The following is a 24,895-nucleotide window of genomic DNA, read 5'->3' as shown; positions in this document are numbered from 1 at the left end:
CATTAAATGTGGTACTAAGTCATTTAATTCGCTTTACCCATTTTAGTAAGTAACAAGACTGATTGTGTTGAAAGCTTTTTGCGGGATCCATTTAAGGAATAAAGCTGATTCAAAACCAGCAAGCTGTTAGTTAAAATCAGTAGACAATATAAAAGCAGGACTAAGTTTTCAAAACTTAGATAACCAGAAGCAGAACCTAGTGTGGAATTAGGATAACTTGACGTCTTCTATGCTAACGGAAGTAGTCTTAAAGTTACCGTCACTTTATCGAGTACAAGTATTTATTGCACCATTAAATGTTGTACTAAGTCATTTAGTTCGCTTTACCCATTTTAGTAAGTAACAAGACTGATTGTGTTGAAAGCTTTTTGCAGGATCTATTTAAGGAATAAAGCTGATTCTTTCAGACACGAAAATAGTCGTTTTTGATTATAGATGTTTGTTGCGCGTTTTCTTAACTGCTCGCAAGCGCACGATGTCAAGTTATAGTAAAATGTACTTTTGAGTACAAGTATCGATCCCACGAGGAGTGTGTATAAAAATGTATATCAATTCTTGTAATTAAAATAGTCAAGACTTTATCTAGAAAAATCAATAATCAGTTTTGTTTGTTTAAACGAATTAATTGAAAGCAATGAATAATTAAATCACCGGATTGAGATATAATAATGAGAGAAGGTATCTAGAGAAATGATTTCACAAAGTTTCCACGATAATTATTCACAGTTTAATTTATATTCCTGAATTCCAATCGATTAATGGCCAAGAACACTTAGATTGTTTTATTCCCCCTTTCCCAAGTGACGAATAAAGTGTATCTATCAACTTCGATTCAATTATTCCTAATTAGAATCTACGTTTCATAGATAAGCGCATACAATGTTCTTACTAAGCCTCGCTAAAGTTATACTCCTTCCGAACGCTATAAACATTCAACGATGTGTCTCTAATGATCTATAATCCTAGTCCCTCTCCCGAGTTATAAGATTAATCAAACAACAAACAATTTATGGCCAGTAAATTGCAGTGCAGTAAACGCAGAGAGCACAATTAAACGAAAGCGGAATTCAATCAAACAAATAACGGTGTCAAATCATCGTATCAACAGAGTTACGTCATTATCTAGAATGGGAATTTAGTTCATCACGAAATCTAAATAAACACAATGCATGTTTGAAGATTCAGACATTGAGTTACACGAAAATATAAAAACGAAAGATAAAAGACAAATCCGAAGTGTCGTCTCTGTGTCCAGATCCGTCGTTCTTCGTATCTGCGATCGATCTTCGCGTTCCGGATCTTCGTCTCTTGATTTCTCCAGCCCTCCGAGGTGTTTTCTCTACCAAAACGGCTGCCCCCTTTTTCTGACCTAGCGATCGCGCTTTTATACCTATTCTGGCTGCGGCGCACGCGCTGTGGCGCAAGAAATGGCGCGGTGGCGCGCGAGTTGCTGTTCATCTGCCCGTGCATGTATGCGCGCGGTCGCGCATGAAGTCGCGCTGGCGCGCGTTGCTCTCGGGTCTGTACGCGCGGGTGCGTATGAACCGGCGCGGTCGTGCGCCAGCCACTGTCGATCATCCTGCACATCTTTGCGCGCGGCTGCGCGTGATCTCGCGCGGGCGCGCGCGAGGCTCTGTCCGAGGCTTGAGTGTATGTGCGCGCGAGTGCGCGTGAAGTGGCGCGATGGCGCGCGCACTTCTGTCCCATGGCGTGCTCGTGGTAATGCACTTCTTGGTTCACTTGGCTTCGTGTCCGCTATTTTCTCCATTCCTGAAATGACAACATAAACAAACCAAAAACGCGTAGTTCTGTTCGAAACAAGCATAATTCAAAATGGATTCAAAGGTAAATTTAGTGCAAATCTTGCACTTATCAAACCCCCCAAACTTGAATTTTTGCTAGTCCCGAGCAAAATATAAGAAAAGCTAATAAAGAAGGAATAAATATACGCAAACTACTAAAGTCATGGATGTGCAAAAAGTGATAATGACCTCCGATTCATCTAATTTCATGTAATTCACGATTTCCCAAGAGTCACGTGTGTGTGTGATATGTCAATGTTTGTTTACCCCATCGAATGCTCAAATAAAGTTGTAATGCCCATCCGCTTTACAGAATCAAGAAATCCTCAGTTCAGTTCGACTCACACTTCATCAAACTATAAATTTGCATTCACAGATCACATAGGACTTTATCGGTGATTACTTGGCTCGAAATATGGTCAATCAAAAGTACGCCAAAGGTGAAATCACAAAATGAGATGCTTGCAAGCAAGTGATTAAAGTCTATTCTCGTTGACAATGTTTTTCAGGCATCCATAGGCTTGATTTGAACAACTTTTCTCCACTAGTATATTGGATAAATGTGACAAGGTTAATAGGTCTTGCAGGCTTGTAACGTTAGGCTTCGGCTCATGGCTACAATAAAGGTATGGAAATCAAAATTTGAGAGAAATATTTGAACTTCATCAACTTCACTCATTTTCATTTTCTTTTCAACCACCACCCACTTATTGTTTTCTTTTCATTCATATCCTTCATTTCCCAAATGCTTTCTTTCTCACCACTTTTGATTCATTCTTTTCATTGTTTTTATTCTTTTTTTGAACTCCTTTATGTACATTCATTTTTCTTTTTATTTTCAAGGAGTATTTGAATCATTACAACACCCATGAACTTATTTCTCTCAAAATTAGGTAAGACAGTAAGTGTATAAGCTTCATTAGGTAGTCGTTGTGGGAAGTAGAATAAATACAAGTGGGGGCTAGTTGTATGTCATTGACATACGCCACTTGATTTTTTTAGTAGGCTCAAAATGGGACACTAGGGATATTTTATTTTCGTTTGGTAGGCTCGAAGGCTCAAAACGGTTCCAAAGATCGCCTAAATCATTCCTATGTCACATATTATCCGTATTTCGTCTCGAAAAGTGTTCAAACAAGTTCTAGACTTCCGTCAATCCATCAGTCAACTCATACAAACCAGTCACATGCAATTTTCCATAAAAATGATATATGAAATAGGTGCACAAAGAAAATTTAAGCATCTCAATTAACTTGAAGCTCAAAAGGGCTACAATTGACAGTAAACAAATAATATAGGCCCAAGGATACTGTGAAAAATTGCCTAGCTCATTCCTATGATTGCAAAAGTATCAATCAATGTCATGCAAGAATTACCAAGAATCAGATCTGAAAGGGGATCGGTTACGGTGACCGGAAGCGCAACGGAAGTTAAAAAATCAAATTTTTCATGAAAAAATTTCGGCCACCTTGTTGAAAGTGTGTAGCAAATACAAAAAACACCAAATATCATACATAGGGTGTTTTAGAAATTTTTACCTATCAACCTCTTGAGGTTGATGATGGCTCCAACTAAGGTGTAAACACCTTAGCTCTTCAATGGTAGAAACTATCTTCAAGCTTCTTTGGAACACTCCTTGCTCAACTATTAAGCCCACCACCAACTAGGTAGATCCCCTCATATTTTGCACTAGAAAAATATGAGGATTTTTCTTTGAGAAGTGAGTGTTATTCTCCAACAATTGAAGAACAAGAATGAGAGAAAAATTGAGAGAAGTGAATAGTATTTTATGCTAGGAGAGAAGGAGAGACATTTTTTTGGGTTGTGGGAAAAGTTAAAGTAAAATGTTGCATGCCAAGCCTTGGTTATACAAAAAGTTGTCTCCCAACCTTTCATCTCCCATGCATGCAAATCTTATTTGATTTTTAACAATTAAAAATCCATGGACTTATTTTAATTATCTCAAACATATTTGAGACTAATTAAACATTACTTGAATTTACTCAAGTCCACTAGTTAAATAATTATTTTCTATTGGGCTCTACAAGACCCAATATTATTTAATTAATTCAACACTCGAATTAATTTAATTATTTGAACTCAACTAGGTCCACTAGTGTTTAATAAATTCAACACTTGAATTAATTAAATTTAGTCCATAATAATGTTTATGAAAATCACAATTTTCAAATACATTATTTATTTGGCCAAATTTTAATTTAGGAACACTTCCATAAATTAAAATTTACATTTCTCTCATAGAAGTCATACTTCTATTTTTCTTTACACTTATAAACTCATTTATAAGTCGTTCAACACATTGAACTATTTTCTCCTTTATAGAAGTCATACTTCTAATTTTCCTTACGCTTATAAACTCCTTTATAAGCCGTTCAACACATTGAACTATTTTTCTTCTCAACGGGATCTAGAAAGCTAGTACTTGTGTGGCCCTCAATGGTTCATTGATACAACTAGCCGTGGGTTCACATCTCCATGTGATTCGGACTAAACATGTCCTTATATGAGCATACCCCAATTGCTCCATTCTTACTTATCAACACCTTGATAACAAGAACGTCAGAACTCAAGTCTGATAGTACCCAACCAATCATGTTAAACGCCTAGCAGCATCGCTTACATGATTCCCTAGGTCTCAAATGATAGTGCCTGCAAGAACCATTCAATTATGGTTAGCGTACAGTACGGTCCCTTCAACTCATATATCCCGACCGATTCGACAACCATTGGTTTATCGAGAGTTGTCAATGAATCGATACTATGTGTCATGCCGTAGTTGCATCGATGGTGTAATCTATGAAACCCCTTTCATAATTACCACCATACTCTGACCAGAGATTTCAACCTACATACACATGATAACACATAGGATATCCATACCCGAAGGTAAGCGGTGAATCCCCGACTACAATGCATCGACTCCTATATGTTTCGACAGATCACCCAACCTTGCCACCTGATGACCCCATAAGAGTCGGTAAACAAGTCAAAGTGAAACGCTAGCACATAGAGTCTCAATGTTGTCCCGGGTCATAAGGACTAATGGTGTACAACCATAAACCAGGACTTTTCCACTCGATAAGTGAGAACCACTTGGAAAGTCCTTTTATGGAGGGTTGTTCAGTGCACTCTACCAGGAGCACCTATCTGCATGCTCGGACATCACAATGTCCCCTACCAATGAAACATGGTACTCACATCGCAGATACTAGTCTCTAACTCGAGCGGTCTATATCCTTCTTAGTGGCGGCTGAATCGACTAGGAACCGTTTAGAATATACAGTATTACAAATATGAGTTTCATGATACTCATCATATGAGCATCTCATATTCTTTCTACTATTTGTATATTCAAGGGCTTTATCTATGCAACTAGCATGGGTATACAGATAAAGATGTGCCAAAATAATAATTTCAAATATTATTAAAATAAAGACTGCTTATACATAGAGTTTCATTGTGAACACTCGGCCAACAATTGGCTCGACGGGCACCTATTCTAACAAGATCTCCCTCATCTATTTAGCATCATAGGCATGCAACTTGTCTCTAAGCAACGATAGTGTCAATAAACACGACAGTGCAAAATATTTGTGACTCTTAATTTATCATGAACACATATAAACTTCAGGACCACAATTCAATTTTCATCATCGGCCACACATTTTTCTTATCCATGACTCTACCTAACAAATCTAGCATACAATAGATAAAAAATCAAACTAACTACTGAGCGATAAAATAAAAAAATTTGCAGAAAAATTCTAAAAATTCTAACAAGCAACGCAATTTTACCCTCCCCCCAAACTTAAAGTATGCATTGTCCTCAATGTATAGAAATAAAGAACACGACAACACATACCTTGCGCACGAGTGTCAAAACTCGGGCGCTCGAGTTGTTGTCCGCAGCATCTGAGTCATCCATTTCCATGGGCTGCGGCGGTGATAGATCTGGTGGTGGGTAAAATTAACAACTCAGGACGTAAAATAAAATAAAATAATAAAAACAAAATGAATGCTAAAGAAAATAAATTGTGGGTTGCCTCCCACACAGCGCTTGGTTTAACGTCATTAGCCCGACTATACCCATCCTGTTCATGGTGGATCGTATGATATCTTGGATGCCTTTATTTCCACCAGCTGACCTTCAACTTCCATGGTCATCTTTCCTCGTTTCACGTCAATAATAGCTCCAACAGCAGCCAATAATGGTCGTCCTAGAATGACATGAACGTTTTGACTGTTCTCAATATCAAGTACCACAAAATCAGCTAGAAGCCTTATTTTATCAATCTTAAGTTCAACATCTTCCACAACACCTAGCGGTGTCCTGACCGATTTATCCGCCATTTGCAAGCTTAGTCCTGTGGGCTTTATCCTGCTCAATCCAAGTTTCTCGTAAAGAGAACTTGGCATTATATTCACACTTGCTCCTGAATCACAGATGGCTTTTTCAACTAATTTACCCCCTATTTCACATGGTACTACAAATTCTCCGGGGTCTTGTAGCTTCTGAGGGAGATTTCCTTGCTTCTCCTTATCATCTCCTCCATTAAATGCCACATCTTCCTGCTCTGCAGACTGAATATTAGAATGTAGGGTCTTGAGATCTTCAAGACTTTTTTTCTTTTTAAATTCAGCTTGTAATTGTAAAAATCTCTGAGGGTAGGGAAGTAAGGAAATATCAATGCATTGATTTAAATCATACCTCTCGGATTTCTTACCTCGGGTTCTTTTGCTTGGAGTTGGCTTTTCATTCTGAACATGTGTAAGTTCAACCTCTTTCTCTTTGCTGCCTACCACACCAATCTCCTCATGCTGCATAAAAATGGCATTCACCTCTCTCAGATTTGGATCTGCAGTCTTTTGTACTGCGCCTGACGGTTGAGACGTGAGTTGCTTCGTTATCTGCCCAACTTGCGATTCCAGGATTTTCAACGAAGCTCCAATATTTTTCATGTGTGTCTCGAGGTTGTCAAGTCTAGAATCAGTCCTAGCCATCCTCTTGCCAGATTCAGAAATGAATGTCCCAACTAAATCCTCAAATGATGGCTTCCCTTCCCCATTTGATGTATTGAACCCCGGTGGAGGATTCAACACATTCTTATTGTTTGCATATGAAAAATTCTCATGGTTCCTCAAATCAGGATGATAGGTGTTAGGGGGAGGGTTACCTCGATATCCTCCATAACCTCCAAAGTTTTTGTTGTTGATATATTGGACTTCTTCAAGAAAATGTGGTTCTTCAACAACAAGCGGTGGTCCTTCAGTGTTTGATGTACTCACTTTATTCATGGTTGCTATCTATGTAGTCAACGCTGAGACTTGCGCAGTGAGTGATGTGATAGGATCCACAGCATAAACTCCAGCTGTCCTCTGTAATCCTGACCTCTCAGACGGCCATTGGTAGCTATTAATAGTCATCTGCTCAAGTAAGTCATAGGCTTGAGCAGGAGACTTGGAAAAGATCGTGCCACCCGCCGCTGCATCCACAGTTGTACGCGTCTGACCATTCAATCCAATATAGAAAAGCTCGATTTGTACCCAGTCTTCAAAACCATGATTTGGGCACCTCCTCAACAACTCCTTATACCTTTCCCAAGCTTCATACAATTGCTCGAAGTCAGTCTGTCTAAAAGTGCTGATCTCAATCTTTAATTGTGCAGACTTCGCAGGTGGAAAATATTTAGAAAGGAACTTCGTCGCCAGCTCCTGCCATGTCGTGATGCTCCCTAATGGCAGTGATTGGAGCCATCCTCTTGCTTGATCCCTGAGAGAAAAAAGAAACAAGCGCAGTCGAATAATATCATCAGAAACACCATTTATTTTTACCGTGTCTGTAATCTCCAAGAATGTTCTGAGATGTAGATGAGGATCTGCAGTAGTGGCTCCCCCAAACTGGTTCTGTTGAACCATGTTTATCAATGCGGGCTTAAGCTCGAAATTGTTGGCGTTGATGGTTCCTCGAGCAATGCCAGAATAGTGCGTGTTGATCACTGGTCGGAAGTGATCTCTGATTGGTATAGCCTCAGGCGGCATCTGTCTGTTGTTTTCTCTGTTATCAGCCATCGCTTTGATTTCTTCCCTTCTCACTTTTCTTAATCTTCTTGCAGTTCGTTCGATCTCCGGATCAAAAATAAGCGAGTCGGGGTTTTGCAATCTTAGCATGCACTGTCAAGCAGAAAAAATGAAAACTTAATCAATATAAAACAAAATAAAAATAAAAGCTCTAAATTAAAATCTAGACTAATTGGTAACAATACTGATATAAATTCAAATTTGACACTCTCCGGCAACGGCGCCAAAAACTTGTTGCGCGTTTTTTTAACTGCTCGCAAGCGCACGATGTCAAGTTATAGTAAAATGTACTTTTGAGTACAAGTATCGATCCCACGAGGAGTGTGTATAAAAATGTATATCAATTCTTGTAATTAAAATAGCCAAGACTTTATCTAGAAAAATCAATAATCAGTTTTGTTTGTTTAAACGAATTAATTGAAAGCAATGAATAAATTAAATCACCGGATTGAGAGATAATAATGAGAGAAGGTATCTAGAGAAATGATTTCACAAAGTTTCCACGATAATTATTCACAGTTTAATTTATATTCCTGAATTCCAATCGATTAATGGCCAAGAACACTTAGATTGTTTTATTCCCCCTTTCCCAAGTTACGAATAAAGTGTATCTATCAACTTCGATTCAATTATTCCTAATTAGAATCTACGTTTCATAGATAAGCGCATACAATGTTCTTACTAAGCCTCGCTAAAGTTATACTCCTTCCGAACGCTGTAAACATTCAACGATGTGTCTCTAATGATCTATAATCCTAGTCCCCTCTCCCGAGTTATAAGATTAATCAAACAACAAACAATTTATGGCCAGTAAATTGCAGTGCAGTAAACGCAGAGAGCACAATTAAACGAAAGCGGAATTCAATCAAACAAATAACGGTGTCAAATCATCGTATCAACAGAGTTATGTCATTCTCTAGAATGGGAATTTAGTTCATCACGAAATCTAAATAAACACAATGCATGTTTGAAGATTCAGACATTGAGTTACACGAAAATATAAAAACGAAAGAAAAAAGACAAATCCGAAGTGTCGTCTCTGTGTCCAGATCCGTCGTTCTTCGTATCTGCGATCGATCTTCGCGTTCCGGATCTTCGTCTCTTGATTTCTCCAGCCCTCCGAGGTGTTTTCTCTACCAAAACGGCTGCCCCCTTTTTCTGACCTAGCGATCGCGCTTTTATACCTATTCTGGCTGCGGCGCGAGCGCGGTGGCGCGCGAGTTGCTGTTCATCTGCCCGTGCATGTATGCGCGCGGTCGCGCATGAAGTCGTGCTGGCGCGCGTTGCTCTCGGGTCTGTACGCGCGGGTGCGTATGAACTGGCGCGGTGGCGCGCCAGCCACTGTCGATCATCCTTCACATCTTTGCGCGCGGCTGCGCGTGATCTCGCGCGGGCGCGCGCGAGGCGCTTTCCGAGGCTTGAGTTTATGTGCGCGCGAGTGCGCGTGAAGTGGCGCGATGGCGCGCGCACTTCTGTCCCATGGCGTGCTCGTGGTAATGCACTTCTTGGTTCACTTGGCTTCGTGTCCGCTATTTTCTCCATTCCTGAAATGTCAACATAAACAAACCAAAAACGCGTAATTCTGTTCGAAACAAGCATAATTCAAAATGGATTCAAAGGTAAATTTAGTGCAAATCTTGCACTTATCAATGTTGGATTCAAGTTATCTATATATATGGTTCAAAACCACTTGGAGAACATCTCTGATCTTTTATCTATCCAACACTACTTTGAGCAACCGCGAATCAATCACCATCTTCTAAGCTCAAACTTGCAGAAAAGTAGTACACGCTTCATATTATACACCTGATCTTTGGAGATCATTTTGTACTGCTGTTTCCTCATCTCTTCAAGCAAAACACTTTTCTATATCTCGAGAAGAGTTTGTAAACTGGAAAAGAGTCTTTTCCAGAACTTCGTTATACTGAATCACTTTGTGTTTAGTTACTAAGAGTTTCAGTAGGCAAAAGATAAGCCCTGCAGAAGTGGGTGTGTACAAGTGTTGTACTGTAAAATCCAAAGTCTTTTAGTGATACTTTCTGGAAACAGAAGAAGGGGAGACATAGAAGATTTTATCTTCAAACTTCCAGAAACAACTACTGTTTATTGTCTACTGTTATTACTGTTTTCACCCTACTCCATCGGATCGTTTCCGCACTTACATTTGTGATCTGCTGGACTTACACTCGAACAGCCTCCAGGTTTTATTGATCATTTTTCACCTAATCATGTATTCAAATTACACAAAGCCCTGTATGGTTTAAAACAGGCACCTAGAGCATGGTATGACACTTTGTCACAGTTTCTTATCAATCATGATTTTACAATTGGCACAGTAGACAAGACTTTATTCACTTTAGTCAAGAATAAACATTATATTAGTGCATATCTATGTTGATGAAATTATTTTTGGATCAACTAACCCCAAACTATGTGCAAAGTTTTCTAAGTTGACACAGGATCAATTCGAAATGAGAATGATGGGAGAATTAACATTCTTCCTAGGATTGCAGATCAAACAACTTGATACTGGTATTTTCATAAATCAAGCCAAGTATACTAAGGAGCTACTGAAAAAGTTTGGTATGGAAGCATGTTCTGCTGCTTCCACTCCAATGAGCTCATCTACCAAGCTTGATAAAAATGAAAGTGGAATTTCAGTAGAGGTAACTCAATATCGTGGTCTCATTGGCTCACTATTGTATCTTACTGCCAGTAGACCTGATATCTTATTTGTTGTTTGCATTTGTGCAAGATTTCAATCTAACTCCAAGCAATCTCATGATATTGCTGCTAAACATATTCTGAAGTACTTAAAAGGAACTCAAAATGTCGAATTATGGTATCCAATGATTCATCTTTCAATCTTATTGGATATTCAGATGCTGATTATGCATGTTGCAAACTAGACAGAAAAAGCACAAGTGGTTTTTGTCAATTCCTTGGTGATAGGTTGATTTCCTGGTTTAGTATAAAGCAGACTTCCATAGCTACGTATACTGCAGAAGCAGAATACCTTGCTGCTGGAAGTTGCTGCTCTCAAATACTATGGATGCAACAACAACTCAAATACTATGGAATTCAAGCCTCAGAATCACCTATCTTCTGTGACAATACCAGTGCCATTGCAATCACGCAAAATCCAATACTTCATTCCAGAAAGAAGCACATCGACATCAGACATTTTATAAGAGATCATGTGCCGAAGAAGAACATTCGTCTGGAGTATGTTTCTACTGATTTACAAGCAGGATATATCTTTACTAAACCTCTGCCTGAGAATAAGTTTTCTTACTTTCGAAATATATTGGGCTTAATTGATTTAACTTGATTTTATTAATTTTATCATCTAGTTAATTATTATCAATTTTGTGTTAACTCTGTTCTCTTTGCAGAAGAATAAAAAGGCAATTTAAGATAAATACTGTCATTTCATCTTGAATGTAATCGAAACTAGGTTACATTACACAGTTAAGTATCTACAGAATCCTGCCACTCAGTAATCCAGTTATTCAACTCATGACTCCTAATTTGTTTAAAAGACTCTGTGCTGGAAATCTTCTCAAGCGGATGCCACTCCTTCCAGAGCATCATTTGAAGCAGAACCCTTTCAGTAGCAAGCTCAGAAACTTGATCAACTTGAAACTCCCGTTTGTACTTTCTTGCTCTTTGAGCAGTAGTAGAAGCCAAACCATTCTGATACACATTCTGTAGCTCCTGCACTTTGAACCATACGGACATGACCTTTAGCCAAACATATTCCTCTATGGTCTTCTTCAAAGCTTCCAGATGTGAAAGTGTCTCTGGTGTTACCAAGACATGCGTACTGCTAAAGGCATCCGAATTGCTTGAGTCCGACATATCGAATTATTGTTTTCTTAACACTTGTTGTCTTATCATTTATAGACATGTTGCATTTATTGGTGAAGAAGTTGAAGAGTTTCAAGTCAACCGAACCGTTCTACTTAATTACACAGACTGAGCTTTTCTTACTCAATTTTATTATTATTATTATTATTACTATTCATTCAATGAAAGCAGCAGATAAACAAAACATGTCAAAATGAGATTTTTCATTCATAAAACCAGAAGCATTACATTGAGTTTATCTACTACATTTGTTAATATCATCTGCTTGAAGTACTTCTATGTTGCAAAGTACTTCAGCAGGAATTTATCTAAGGACTGCTGAGATCCACGCGCTTTGCGTGATCGTGGTTCGTGAAGGGGATTATCCCTCAGCTTAGTCCTAACAAGAATGAAAAATCTAACTGATTTTTCATATTAATAAACTGAGGATTTTCTTCCTAGTCTTCATATCTTGAAAGAGGATGTCTTCAAACATCTGCTTACGAGAGGCTGGAAGTTGTCTTTGGAATTCCTCTGCTGATTCTGACTCTGGAGAAGACTCCGAGAGCTCACTTGAACTTATTATTTGTGTTGGTTTGATGAAAAGATTGAATGATTTAGTTTGTGAATTTGCAGGTATTTTGTAGTATCCCGATACCTAATTTGAGTTAATTATTGGATTAATTATATTTTTTCGGTGGGATCGGAAGGACCGAACCAGGTTCGGATCGTCCGAAGAGGGTTCGGATCATCCGAAGTGGGTTCGGACCGTCCGAGACAGGTGGCTGGACACGTGGAAGGGTTCTGGACACGTGGAAGAGTTCGGATCGTCCGATCAGGGTTCGGATCGTCCGAGACAGGTGGCTGTACTCGTGGAAGACATGCAAGATTCGGATCGTCTGATCAGGGTTCGGACCGTCCGAAGTGTGCCAGATCGGAGCGTCCGAAGTGGATCGGATCGTCCGAACGTTGGCTATAAATAGAGGCGCGAGGCTTCATTTGTGACTCGCCATTTCAGAGTGTTCCAGAGCATTTCAGTCGTTTCTGACAGGTTCTAGTCTTTTTCCGAGGTTCGGGCACTAGCGGGGAGCTACTAGTGTTGTAGCGGAGCTGTGCTCTAGTTTGGAGCTAGCGGCACCAGTGGGCTGACTGCGGACGCAGGCGTGAGTCTAGGACTGATTGTTAGGATCTGCTGGTTTGAGGTACGAAAGTACTATCCGAGATATCCTGGTTGAGTATACATCCTTATATGTGTTGCATGATTATGTGGTGCATTGATATATGTCATATGATGCATGCTATTATGTCACGTTTTATGATGCATGTTGCATTTCATGTTGAGCCGTATCTCCTTCGAGATAGCCTTTACTGTTGAGCTGTATCTCTTTCGAGATAAGCTATATCTTGTGGGGCCGCTCAGCCCTGTCTTGTCTTGTGGACGCATGGACACCGAGAGTACACAGTGGCCGATGGGTCGGGAGGGCTTCGGTGATCCGGGACATTTTAGGTCCACGTCTGTTCTTGTAGTGGATGCAGTGACCCAGAGGAGTACCGCGCGGCACTATCCACTTGGCGCCTCTAGACTGAGCATTTTGAGATCCTTTGTTACTCCTGTTTCTTGACTACCCTGGTATCATATCATAGCATGTGCATTTCATATAGGCTTGTATACTCATGCTTTTGTACTGGGCGTTCTTATCGCTCACGTCCTCGGTTTTGTTTATCTTGGACACCCCATTCCCACGGGGCAGGCCTCAGGTTGGACAGCTCAGGAGGAGGAGGAGGAGGACGTTGAGTAGCTGGTTGGTCTAGTATTTCGGTATCTTTTTGATTCGATATGGTTGTACCGTATATTTCATTTTAGTTGAGTTGTCCTGGATTTTCGATTGGGTTGTATAACTATCTTTTGGTGACAGTTTTCCGCCTTTATTTCTGATTGTTTTTAATTAAGTTAATTGCATGCTTAGTTCTTGATTAGTAGGTGATTCTGGAACGGGTCACTACATATTTTTATAGAATTTTGGGAAGCTGAAGAGACATCGATCTGACTACACAAATACCAAGATTGATCTATCTTTTCCTCAGAAACCGTATCGTCGCATTTATTAATTGCATGAATTCAGGGGGAACAATATCATTTTTCAGACTGTCACTTTTATACACTGTCAAAAGCAGAAAGGATGTTTGTCTTTTTCATAAAACAAGTGTCTACTGTTTTTTGTATTAATATGCTGAAAATATTTCAGCATCTTATGACTTCTAGTAGATATTATCATAAAACGACAAACCCTATTCTGGTCTTTTTCAGTAATCAACTCGACAGACCGCTCTTTTTATTACTTTTCAAATTTTGAAATCATTAGTGTCTCTCTGACACGCTCTGCATGACTTTTCCCTTACTCAACCGTAAATATATTGACACGTGTCCTTGTGTTTACATTGACGGCTGTACATTCTCTTTTGAATATTAACCGCTCCTCTTACTTCTTTTCATCTTTTACGTTTCCAGAATCTTACTCTCTAACTACTGATTTTTTTTTAATCTTGATTCCATAATCTACTTCGAAGCTGTTTCCTTTACAGGTGAAGAAATGGCTGGAGCTTACATTCTCAATGCTTATCAAGTCAACTTTGTATCAGTACTTACCATCAAGGATGAAGGACATGTTCAGATGTTCAAAGCTGTTGAGAAATCTGGACTCCGAAAGTTTCTGGAAGCACCCGCTATTATCTACAAGACCACACTTTTGGAATTCTTCGCCAAAGCAACTGTTCAAGATGAGAATATTGTTTATTCTCAGGGGGACGAATCTATTTCTATTGATGCTGCTCTACTTGGTTCAACTTTCTTTCTTTCAATCTCAGGCACCTCTGATCTGTCAGGACTTATGAAGGAAGAAATGCCCATTGCCCTCTCTACCTTCTCAGCTTCTGGAGAGGAACTCTCTCCCTCTTGTTTCAAGAAGCTTCTGAAAATGGAGTACCAAGTACTCGTTGATATTGTGGCGAAGGCACTTCTTGTGAAAGCCGGTACTTTTGATCGTTTAAACAAGGAAAAATTTCAGGTGATGTTAGCAATCACTTCTGATATTAAGGTGGATTGGAGTTGGTTTCTATTCAAAGTCATGCGAAAAATGATCTCACGAAAAAGTACTGGTTTTGCTGTTCAAATTAGCGAGATGTTGAAGGATGCTGGATTTCCGTTTACCACTGAACATGATGCTTCTTCTGTAACTATGGCAGACGCTGATAACGTGCTTGATCTTCGACCTAAGCCAAATGTGGCTGAATTTGTTTCAATGAAAAATGAGATTGGGGATGCCCAAGCCGAAGGCCAAGCTGTTCAAAAGAAAATCAAAAGAAAAAGAGTAATTGTCTCGACTGATTCAAAGAAGACTGTATCTGAAGAATCAGCTGCACCTACTAAAGATTCTATTCCAGTAGCAACTCTGAGCAAGAAGAAGCCCATAACTACCATCCGCATCGAGAAAACAACAGTCATTGCTAATTTGGATACTTTCCCGTTGAGACAAGTATTTCCAGCTGTCAACTCACCGAAACCCAAGTCTGTTTCGAATCCAGTAGTCACTATTGTTGTTTCACAACCAACTGTTGTCCCCTCTGTCATCGCACCAGTAGATGCTATTGTTTCATCAACATCAACTTCAGTGTCTACTCTCAGACCTGTTACTGGAGTTGTTTTTCGAGATTCACTAGCCGGATCCTCCACTACTCGATCTGTGCTGCCTTCTCCTACTGGAAAAGGAAAAGGGAATTTATTTGAAGTACCCCAGCTTCAACACACCAAAAACACAGTACAAACTGGCATTGAGCTCCACCTTCAGGAAATTGAAAAATCTTCCAAGGAAAATTTGTTATTTTTTGATGAATGGCTGAAGTTGAGAGTTTTTCATCCTCTCACTTATTTACGTACTTAAAACGCATTGGGACGTATGATGAAGCATGAGAAGAAAGTTTTTGCTACTGCAAAAACCAAAAATGTCATTGAGGCAATGAATCGAAGAAACTACATCCCTGATCAATTAAAGCAGAAGGAAATGGACTCTGTTTTTGACAAATCTAAAGTCTAATTTTGATCCAATGAGTCCTACTGCTTCTCATGATCAGGATATTATCAAGCTTATCACTGATATATTGAATTTGTTGATTGAACAGATTCACACTCAAGAGCAGGCTTTTGATAAGCCTATTTCATACAGGTTAGGCATGGTTCCTGAACTTTTGCAGAGACAGCCAGTTGAGGAAAGGACCACAGCTCCCGTAAACGCAGAGGTCTAAAGTACTCCTGCACTACCAGAACTGCCTACTCGATCATCGTCTTTGATATTTGTTCAAGAGCTGACCTCGGTGGATGAGGTCATTCAGTCCATTGTTCTTACTGCTGCTCCACCAAAATCAAATCAGGATGTGTTCCCCTCAGAACCTTCACACGAATCCCAACCCATGGAAGCATCAGACGATCACCCATTACCAAGTCTTGAGAAATTTTCTGCTGAACATCAAACAGAAATGACCTCTCTCTTGCATAGGTCATCTGAACTCACCCCTCGGAGCAACCATTGGAAACAATTGAAAATGTTCACCACGATGAGAATGTCGTTTTGAACAAATCAATGCTCTTGAATTCACTTCTCCTACTCCATTTGCTGCTGAAGAAGCGATTACAGCACATGCTCTCTCGACTGCTCCAGAAGAAATCTTTGCTGAACCTGGTCCTTCTACTGCTCTGCTGGACACGATCCCTCATACTGCTCCATCACAGTTTCCAGTCTCTACTGCATTGGTTGTATCTGTTTCTGACTCTGCTGCTCATATTGCCCATGTTGCCGAAATCAGGCAGCGTATGCTCACTAGAACTCCATATCTGGAACCAGAAATCTTTAACATGGAATTTGAGATAGAAGCTCTGCAAATAAATCTCAACAATCTATCGGAGATGGTAAAGCAAATATCGGGTGAACATGCCGCAGAAGTGAGTGGCGCACAGCTTTTTCGAGACCGTATTTCTAAAGAGATATTTCGCACGATGGAATCTGTTAACAAAATGCATGCTGAGACAACTGTTTTTAGACAGGCTGTTTCCAGAAGTCAATGTGCTATCATGCTCGGACAAACTGACATTCTCCAACGACTTACGACCATGATGATGTTATTCGTTCAGTTTCTACTACAATGGAGTTAATGGATTCCAAGATTGAGTCTCAATCTCAATCTCTTAATACTCTAAGTGAACGAGTATCTCATCATACACCATATCTGGAGATGCTCAACAATGGAATAATGAATCTCTCTAGGCCTATGGACTACTTAATTTCTCAAGTCATGGCCGTTGATGCCAAAAAGGGGGAAGAAACACAACCAGAAGGAAGTCAACCAGAAGATAGAAGAACTGGAGACTTGGCAGAATCCTCTGCCAGAAGAGATCTAAATGCTGATGATCAGGATGTTGAAATTATTTTTAGAGACATTGGCACTGATAACTAGGACCTTTGTTGTTTGATTATCTTAATATATTTTGTTGTTTATATTGCCGTTATCTATCTTTGCTAACATCCAGGTTTTGGCATCACCACAAAGGGGGAAATTGTTAGACCTGAATTTATTGTGGCGAGACGAATCAAAACCAGCAGACTGTTAGTTAAAATCTATAGACAATATAAAAGCATGACTAAGTTTTCAGAACTTAGATAACCAGAAGCAGAACCTAGTCTTGAATTAGGATAACTTGACGTCTTCTATGCTAACGGAAGTAGTCTTAAAATTTACAGTTACTTTATCGAGTACAATTAATTATTGCACCATTAAATGCTGTACTAAGTCATTTAATTCGCTTTACCTATTTTAGTAAGTAACAAGATTGATTGGGTTGAAAGCTTTTTGCAGGATCCATTTAAGGAATAAAGCTGATTCTTTCAAACACCAAAAGAGCCTTTTTTGATTATAAACGTTGAGATTCAAGTTATATATATATATATGATCAAAACCACTTGGAGAACATCGCTGATCTTTTATCTATCCAACGCTACTTTGAGCAACCACGAATCAATCACCATCTTCTAAGCTCAAACTTGCAGAAAAGTAGTATACGCTTCATATTATACACCTGATCTTTGGAGATCATTTTGTACTGTTGTTTCCTCATCTCTTCAAGCAAAACACTTTTCTATATTTCGAGAAGAGTTTGTAAACTGGAAAAGAGTCTTTTCCAGAACTTCGTTATACTGAATCACTTTGTGTTTAGTTACTAAGAGTTTCAGTAGGCAAAAGATAAGCCCTGCTAAAGTAGATGTGTACAAGTGTCGTACTGTAAAATCCAAAGTCTTTTAGTGATACCTTTTGGAAATAGAAGAAGGGGAGGCGTAGAAGATTTTATCTCCGAACTTCCAGAAACAACTACTGTTTTATTGCCTACTGTTATTACTGCTTTCACCCTACTCCATCGGATCGTTTCCGCACTTACATTTGTGATCTGCTGGACTTACACTCGAATAAGAATAGGCTACAATCTCTAACAGGATTCTAGCACCCTTTGCAAAAGCTATCATCAAAGGAAAAGAGTTTATTCACCCCCCCCCCCCCCTCTAAACTCTACATCGATCCCCAACAATATATCTTAAAATTTTAACCAAACATTAGATAAGTATGTGATTATTCATCTATCCTTATTTAATTACATCAACCAAACACACCCTAAGGATTCAAATTACTCCGACATCCAACTTTAAACTCTACCGCATAATATTATTATTTTTTAATTTTGTGAGACGAAATGCCACTTGGACCAATGGTAAGTATCCTTGTTGTAGAAATTATGCGCTTTGTCGTTAAATAATTTTTTAAATTAATTTTTTAATTTTGACTTCTATAATTTTTATATCATGGGTTATATATATAATGTAAAAGTGTGAAAGTTTAGATAAATATTTTCAAATTTGGAACTGACATAATAACTTTAGGGGAACAAATTCACTAAAATAGTATGTTTATTTTATTTTATTTTTTTGATGGTAACGCTTGTAAATTTATTCAAAATGCAATAAATCGTCTATTACAAGATTCACCAACGAAAGCGGAAAAACCCCATTTTCCCAAACAAAAGGAGCAGAGGAAGAAAGAGAAAAAAATGCAAGTGAATGCGCCAATCGATTCGCCGATCTGCCAACTTGTCTAAGATCGGTATCAGTGCTGCTATCCAATGAGTTCCGAATATCCAAAGCCAGTGCTCCACAATAACTAAAATCTTCTACTGGTTTGATGATTGCTTGAACCGCCAGCAGAGAGTCAGTAATAATTTCATTTCATGGGCTTCTATCCCACGTTCCTGAAACAGCCTCATCCCATCTTTTATTGAATGGAGCTCAGCGAAAACCACCGACTGTGGCTTAGAGATTCGTTTTCCGAAGGCAAGCAATATTTGACCGTCATGATCTCGCACTATGCCCCCAATCGAATAACCACCAGTGTAATAATTAACCGCCGCATTTACCTCAAGTTTCAAGGTGTTAACCGGTGGTCTCGTCCAGCGTTCGAGCTGGGATTTTGGCTTCGGAGTAGGTGCGGTAAGTAAGGATTCACGAGCTTCCTTGAAGTCTTTCAAAAGGGAGGCGCTCCACTCCACATCCAAATGAGCACATCCAGGCACCTTCTCATGCAAAAGCCGCAATCTATCATGCCATACAGCCCATGTGCGCATCGCAAAAACCTCCATATCTTCCTTGCATAACATTGCTGTCATTCGGATGAAGGTATCCAAGAAATTCATGTATTTTACCAGTTTCAGAAAAGGAAGAAACATTGTATCCTTCCAATACTTCTTTGAAAATGGACACCAAAACAGAGCTTGCTCGGTTGAATCATGACCCTAACCACACAACTGACACAGATCTATGACGGGAACATGATGCCGTAGCAGGTTCGCCCGAGATGGAATAATGTTGTGCAAGGCTCGCCACCAAAAAATCCGAACCTTAGGAGGAACTGACAATGACCATAAAAATTTCCACCAAGATTTCGTATGGGTGGTCGAGGTATGGCTTGGCGTATCAAAGAACCCGACTTCAAGCTTGTAGCCATTCCGCACAGTGTACTTTCCTTTGGGATCATAGAGCCAGAATCGAGAATCCTCAATCACATTATTTGTTAGTGGGATATCTAGGACATCTTCAGCTATATAAGACGGGAGGGTGGTTCGAATCAGCGACTCATTCCATGCTCCATTCACGATAAAAGATTTTACTCTGTCAAGATCATTTGGGATATCTGCAGGCCGCCTTAGAGACTACAATCCCGGAATCCATTGGTCTCGAAAATTTGCGATTTTTTCTCCATTACCAACCCGCCAACACAGGCCTTTCCTCAGTAGATTTCTACTCGACAAAAGTGAGCGCCAAATAAACTAGGGATTATTTCCTGACGGAGTGTCCATAATATCATGATGCTTGAAATATCTAGCCTTAAAAACATGAGCTACAAGAGAGTCTGGATTAATGGCAATTCTCCATACTTATTTCGCCAGAAGAGCTCTATTGAACGCTTCTAAGTTACGGAAACCCATTCCTCCCATACATTTTGGCTCACATAGTGTATGCCACTCTTTCCAGTGCATTCTCCTTCTCCCTTCTTCCATGCCCCACCAAAAATTCGCGCATTCTCGTTCAATAGCCTCACGGATCGCCTTAGGTATATGGAAACAAGACATAGCATACGTGGGGATGGACTGTAAACAGACTTGATTAACGTTTCTTTGCCTCCGGTAGAAAATGTCTTGTTACCCCACCCTTTCAAACATTTCACTATAGTCTCAATTAAATATCTGAATTGGAGCTTTTTGTTACGCAAAGAGAAGTTCGGCAATCCCAGGTAAATTTCATGGCCCTGCGTAGTGGAGATATACAACATCCTCTTTATCTGATCAGCAATCACTGGATCTGTATTCGGACTAAAGGATAAAGATGATTTATCAAAGTTTATTAGCTGGCCCGAAGCTATTTCATACAACGATAGGCACTTGCGAAGATTCAAACAGTTGACAATAGTAGCTTTTAAAAATATGAGGCTGTCATCAGCAAAGAATAGGTGAGAGATTTGGGGGCTAGAATTTGCAATACGGACACCAGTAATCAACTTACGAGATTCAAAGGAGCTCAAAATCGATGACAGCCCTTGAGCGCACAGAACAAACAGAAAGGGTGATAGAGGATCCCCTTGACACAGCCCTCTGCTCGGATTAACATGGCCTATAATACCGCCATTGAGTGACATCGAGTAGTTGACAGAACGAACACAACGCATCACCTTCTCAACCATATAGGATCAAATCCGAGCTTATCCATAATTTGTTCTAGGAAGCCCCATTCAACTCTATCGTACGCCTTGCTCATATCGAGCTTTAATGCCACGTATCCCTTGCTCCCCTTTTTCCTGCTTCGTATCCAGTGTAGAGCCTAATACCCCAGTAAGATGTTATCTGTTATCAGTCTGCCTGGGACAAATGCGCTCTTGAACTTATCTACTGCCATAACAAAAATATTCCAAAAACGATTAGTCAAGGCCCGAGAGACAATTTTGTAGCAGACATTACATAAGATAATAGGCCGGAATTCCTTCATAAGCATAGGATTTTTAAATTTTGGAATGAGAGTGACTATAGTCTCACTCCACTCTTGAAGCGGAGCTCCATCATTCAGAACCCTCAACACAGCCTCTGAAACCTCCGGGCCTACCTCATGCCAATATTTCTGGAAAAAAAATGCCGACATACCATCCGGTCCTGGATATTTCTCTGTATACATATCAAACAAAGCTTTCTTAACTTCCTCAACTGAAAATGGAGAACATAATACCGAGTTCATCTGATCATTAACCTTCGGTTGAACACATTCGAGCACCGGATTCATATCTTGGATCATTGGGTCGCCCGATGTAAATAAATTAGAGAAATAGTCCACCACAATCTCGGCCATCCCCTCCCCCTTATCAGAACACCAGTCACCAAGCACATATAGCAGCCCACTAATAAGATTCTTCACCCTTTTGGTTGAGGCACAAGCATGAAAGAATTTCGAATTTCTATCCCCATGAGCCAACCAATTTACCCTACTCCGCTGTTTCCAATAAATCTCATCCTTGGAGGAAAGGTACTCAATTTGATTTTCCAGCTCCTGTATGTGGCCTGCCGACGCATGCCATTTATCATGAGTCTTCAATTGATTTAGGAGAGATATTTTTTGCTTTATTTGTCTCGGAATGCGTCTAAATCGATCTCCAGCCCATGCACCGAGGGCTTGCACTTCATGATGCGGTCCGAAAGCTTGAGTGTGACATCATGTGAGCACCAGCCTCGAGAAACTACTTCCGTGCAATCCAATTCTGTGGCCCAATGAGTCTCAAAACAGAACATAGAGTTATGGGGATGAAGATTTTATGTCCCGGAGTCCAGTTCCAGAAGAATAGGCCTATGATCTGAATGATAGAATTCCAATGATTCGGCTCTAGCTGTAGGGTACAAAAGTCTCCACTCCAGTGTGCCGACATACCGATCAAGGCGTTCAAAAATGAGATCATTTGATGAGCGTCGATTAACCCATGTAAAAAATTCACCGCTGCCATGTAAATCCTGTGGTGTGCAATCATCAAGGGCATCCCAAAATGCCTGAGTTTGATGTAAAGGCCTCAAATTACCTCCCAATTTCTCCCGATCGAGACAAATTTCATTAAAATCTCCTCCTACGAGCCACATGACACCTATAAATTCCTGGATTCCATATAACCTTCAGAGAAGCTCCCATGAGAGGTGCCTGTTGCTAGCCTCCGGGTTTCCATAAAATCCAGTAAATCTCCAACATTTCTCAAAATGCTTCACCATGCAGTCGATATGGCCGGACGAATAGGATTGAATCGTGACATCCAACGGTGGTTTCCACAAAAGAATCAATCCCACGCTTCTACCTTGACAACTCACCGTAAACATACCGAAAAAACCAAGAACATTTTTCCACCATCGACACGGATAATCTCTCATGTTAGATTCTGAAATGAATAAGAGAGAGGGGTCCTTTTCAACGACTAATCGCTTAAGTTCACGGAATGCCCATTGGTTCCCAAGCCCCCGAGCATTCCACACTACAAAACTCATTGGTGTCGGTGCTGGTACCATCCCTCGGCTCCTAAAGAGCACGTTTTGTCCCAAGCACTGGATGATCATGCTGAGAACCCGTCTCGCCATGGACTTTACTGCTATATAAAGTAGTCAAATGATGTTTTGGCTTAATATAGAACCCTTCTCCCTGGGCCTTCGTTTCCACCGTGTATGAGAATTAGGCTTTGAGTGTTGCGTAGTCTCCTGGTCGTCCATCTGATAAGCAAGACTACAGGCGTTCACAATAGATTGCTCCCCGTGGTTGCTAACTTCTGGATTCAACTGATCAATAGCCAAATGAGGATGGGTATGGTGTGACTCACCTACAGCCAATCTACCTTGTGTTTTTGGTGTCCTCAATACATCAATAGCCATTATACTCCCCTCTTTATATTGCTCATCCACACTTTGACCAGCCACATCAACCCCCTTCCCGTCTTTGTGTAAGAAACCACTCGAAGAACTTGCACCGATGTCCTCAGAATCGTAGGAGGGGCTGCCCGAAGTATAGATTGGCTTGCTGCCTTGGAACTGCGGTGGAGGGGATTGTCGTGTTTTGATAAGTCCCCCACCTCTTGTAGAAGCTTTCAACCAACTACCATAACTCAGCTTACTAATCTCTTTACGCTATATTTCACAATCCCGGAAGGAATGTGCAATACGGGCACAATTATAGCAAAAATCCAGCAATCTTTCGTATGCCAATATCAAAGACATCTTCCTCATCGCTATGAAGAGAAAGTCGAATATATTGTTTAAAGGCCTCAAAATATCAGTACGTACCTTAACACGAGCGTATCTGCCCATCGCGAAGCCATTCTCTTTCGTGTCAATCTCTTCAACTGCCCCAAGGTGTTGACCAAGTTTCTCCAGAAAGTCCTTATGCATGAATATAGGTGGGAGATTATAGCATTGGATCCAAATGGAAATTTCTGGAAAAGACATCATGCTAGGCGTTTGCATTCCACTCGGCTGCCGAATAATTAGATCTCTGAAGAAATTCCATGGGCCACCATAGAGAGCACGCTTTTTATCCTGGAGGGATTTGAAATCTAGAAGAAACAGATTATCTCCCACGGCACCTATCTCAATGTGTTTTGTGGCTTGTAGTATGCGAGAAATCTGAGTCGCGAAGGCCTCACGGTTAACGGCCTTGGAAGAGAAAACCTTAGCCACAAGGCAGTTCTCAATACGCCGCTCACCAATCGAAATAGAGTCAGCCTCAATTGTAAGGGGTGGATCTTTATTTGGTACTGAAGAAAGTTTGAGGTTAGTAACCAATCGAGAAACTTCATATGGGTCCATGGAGAAAAGAAAAAAACACTCAGGTGCAAGAAAAATTCTGAGCGTGAAAGTGAGAAAAGAAAACCAAATCGATGTAGAGAAAACTCCCACAAGCGGCTTCACGAGGAAACCCATGAGAGAAGAAAACTCTCACATGGAGGTTCACGAGGAAACCTAGGAGAGAGGAAAACTTGCATTATCCACTACAAAAATAAAGATTTTTTTTCATTAAACAAAAATAAAGATTTTTTTTAATTTTTTATTTTGATCGAAGTTATAATTTTGGTACTTCTGCAAAAATTGGATTATGTTACAAAAGTTAGTTTATCCCGATCTTTAGCGTTAATAATATAATAAGTATAGATAAAAATAATATATGTTGTTTATGTATAATATATTTTTAATTTTCAATTAATAGATTAAGATGGTGTTTATAAACTCTCATAATTTGTTTGGTGAAAAAGGTTACAAACAACTTATAAGCTGTCAAAATAAGTTGTTTTACAGCTTATAAGTTGTTTTTTAAAAATCAGGATACTCTCTATTTATTCAAAAAAATCTTATTCTTATATTTCATTTCTCTAAAAAATCCTTATATGTATTTTTAAATTCTCATTTTATACCCACTTTTTAAATCATCACTTTATCACATTGTTTTTTTATTAAATTTAAAATGCAGTTTTGATTTATATTTGTATTAAGA

The 24,895-nt window shown here is 39.7% G+C and overlaps 1 protein-coding gene across 1 annotated transcript; it reads right to left on the bottom strand.

Moving 5' to 3' along the window:
* Positions 1-4,939: 4,939 nt before the first annotated feature.
* LOC140813803 (uncharacterized) lies at positions 4,940-24,380 on the bottom strand. Its single transcript, XM_073172552.1, has 2 exons — positions 23,692-24,380; positions 4,940-7,994 (listed from the first exon to the last, which is right to left on the bottom strand). Exons 1-2 carry the CDS (start codon positions 24,325-24,327, stop codon positions 7,128-7,130), a joined length of 1,503 nt encoding a protein of 500 aa, XP_073028653.1. The 5' UTR covers positions 24,328-24,380; the 3' UTR covers positions 4,940-7,127.
* Positions 24,381-24,895: the final 515 nt, after the last annotated feature.

Source organism: Primulina eburnea, chromosome 15 (assembly GCF_022965805.1).
Source record: "Primulina eburnea isolate SZY01 chromosome 15, ASM2296580v1, whole genome shotgun sequence".
Taxonomy (NCBI): domain Eukaryota; kingdom Viridiplantae; phylum Streptophyta; class Magnoliopsida; order Lamiales; family Gesneriaceae; genus Primulina; species Primulina eburnea.
The sequence above is the reverse complement of the archived record's forward strand: the minus strand, read 5'-3'. Positions and strand labels throughout refer to the sequence as shown.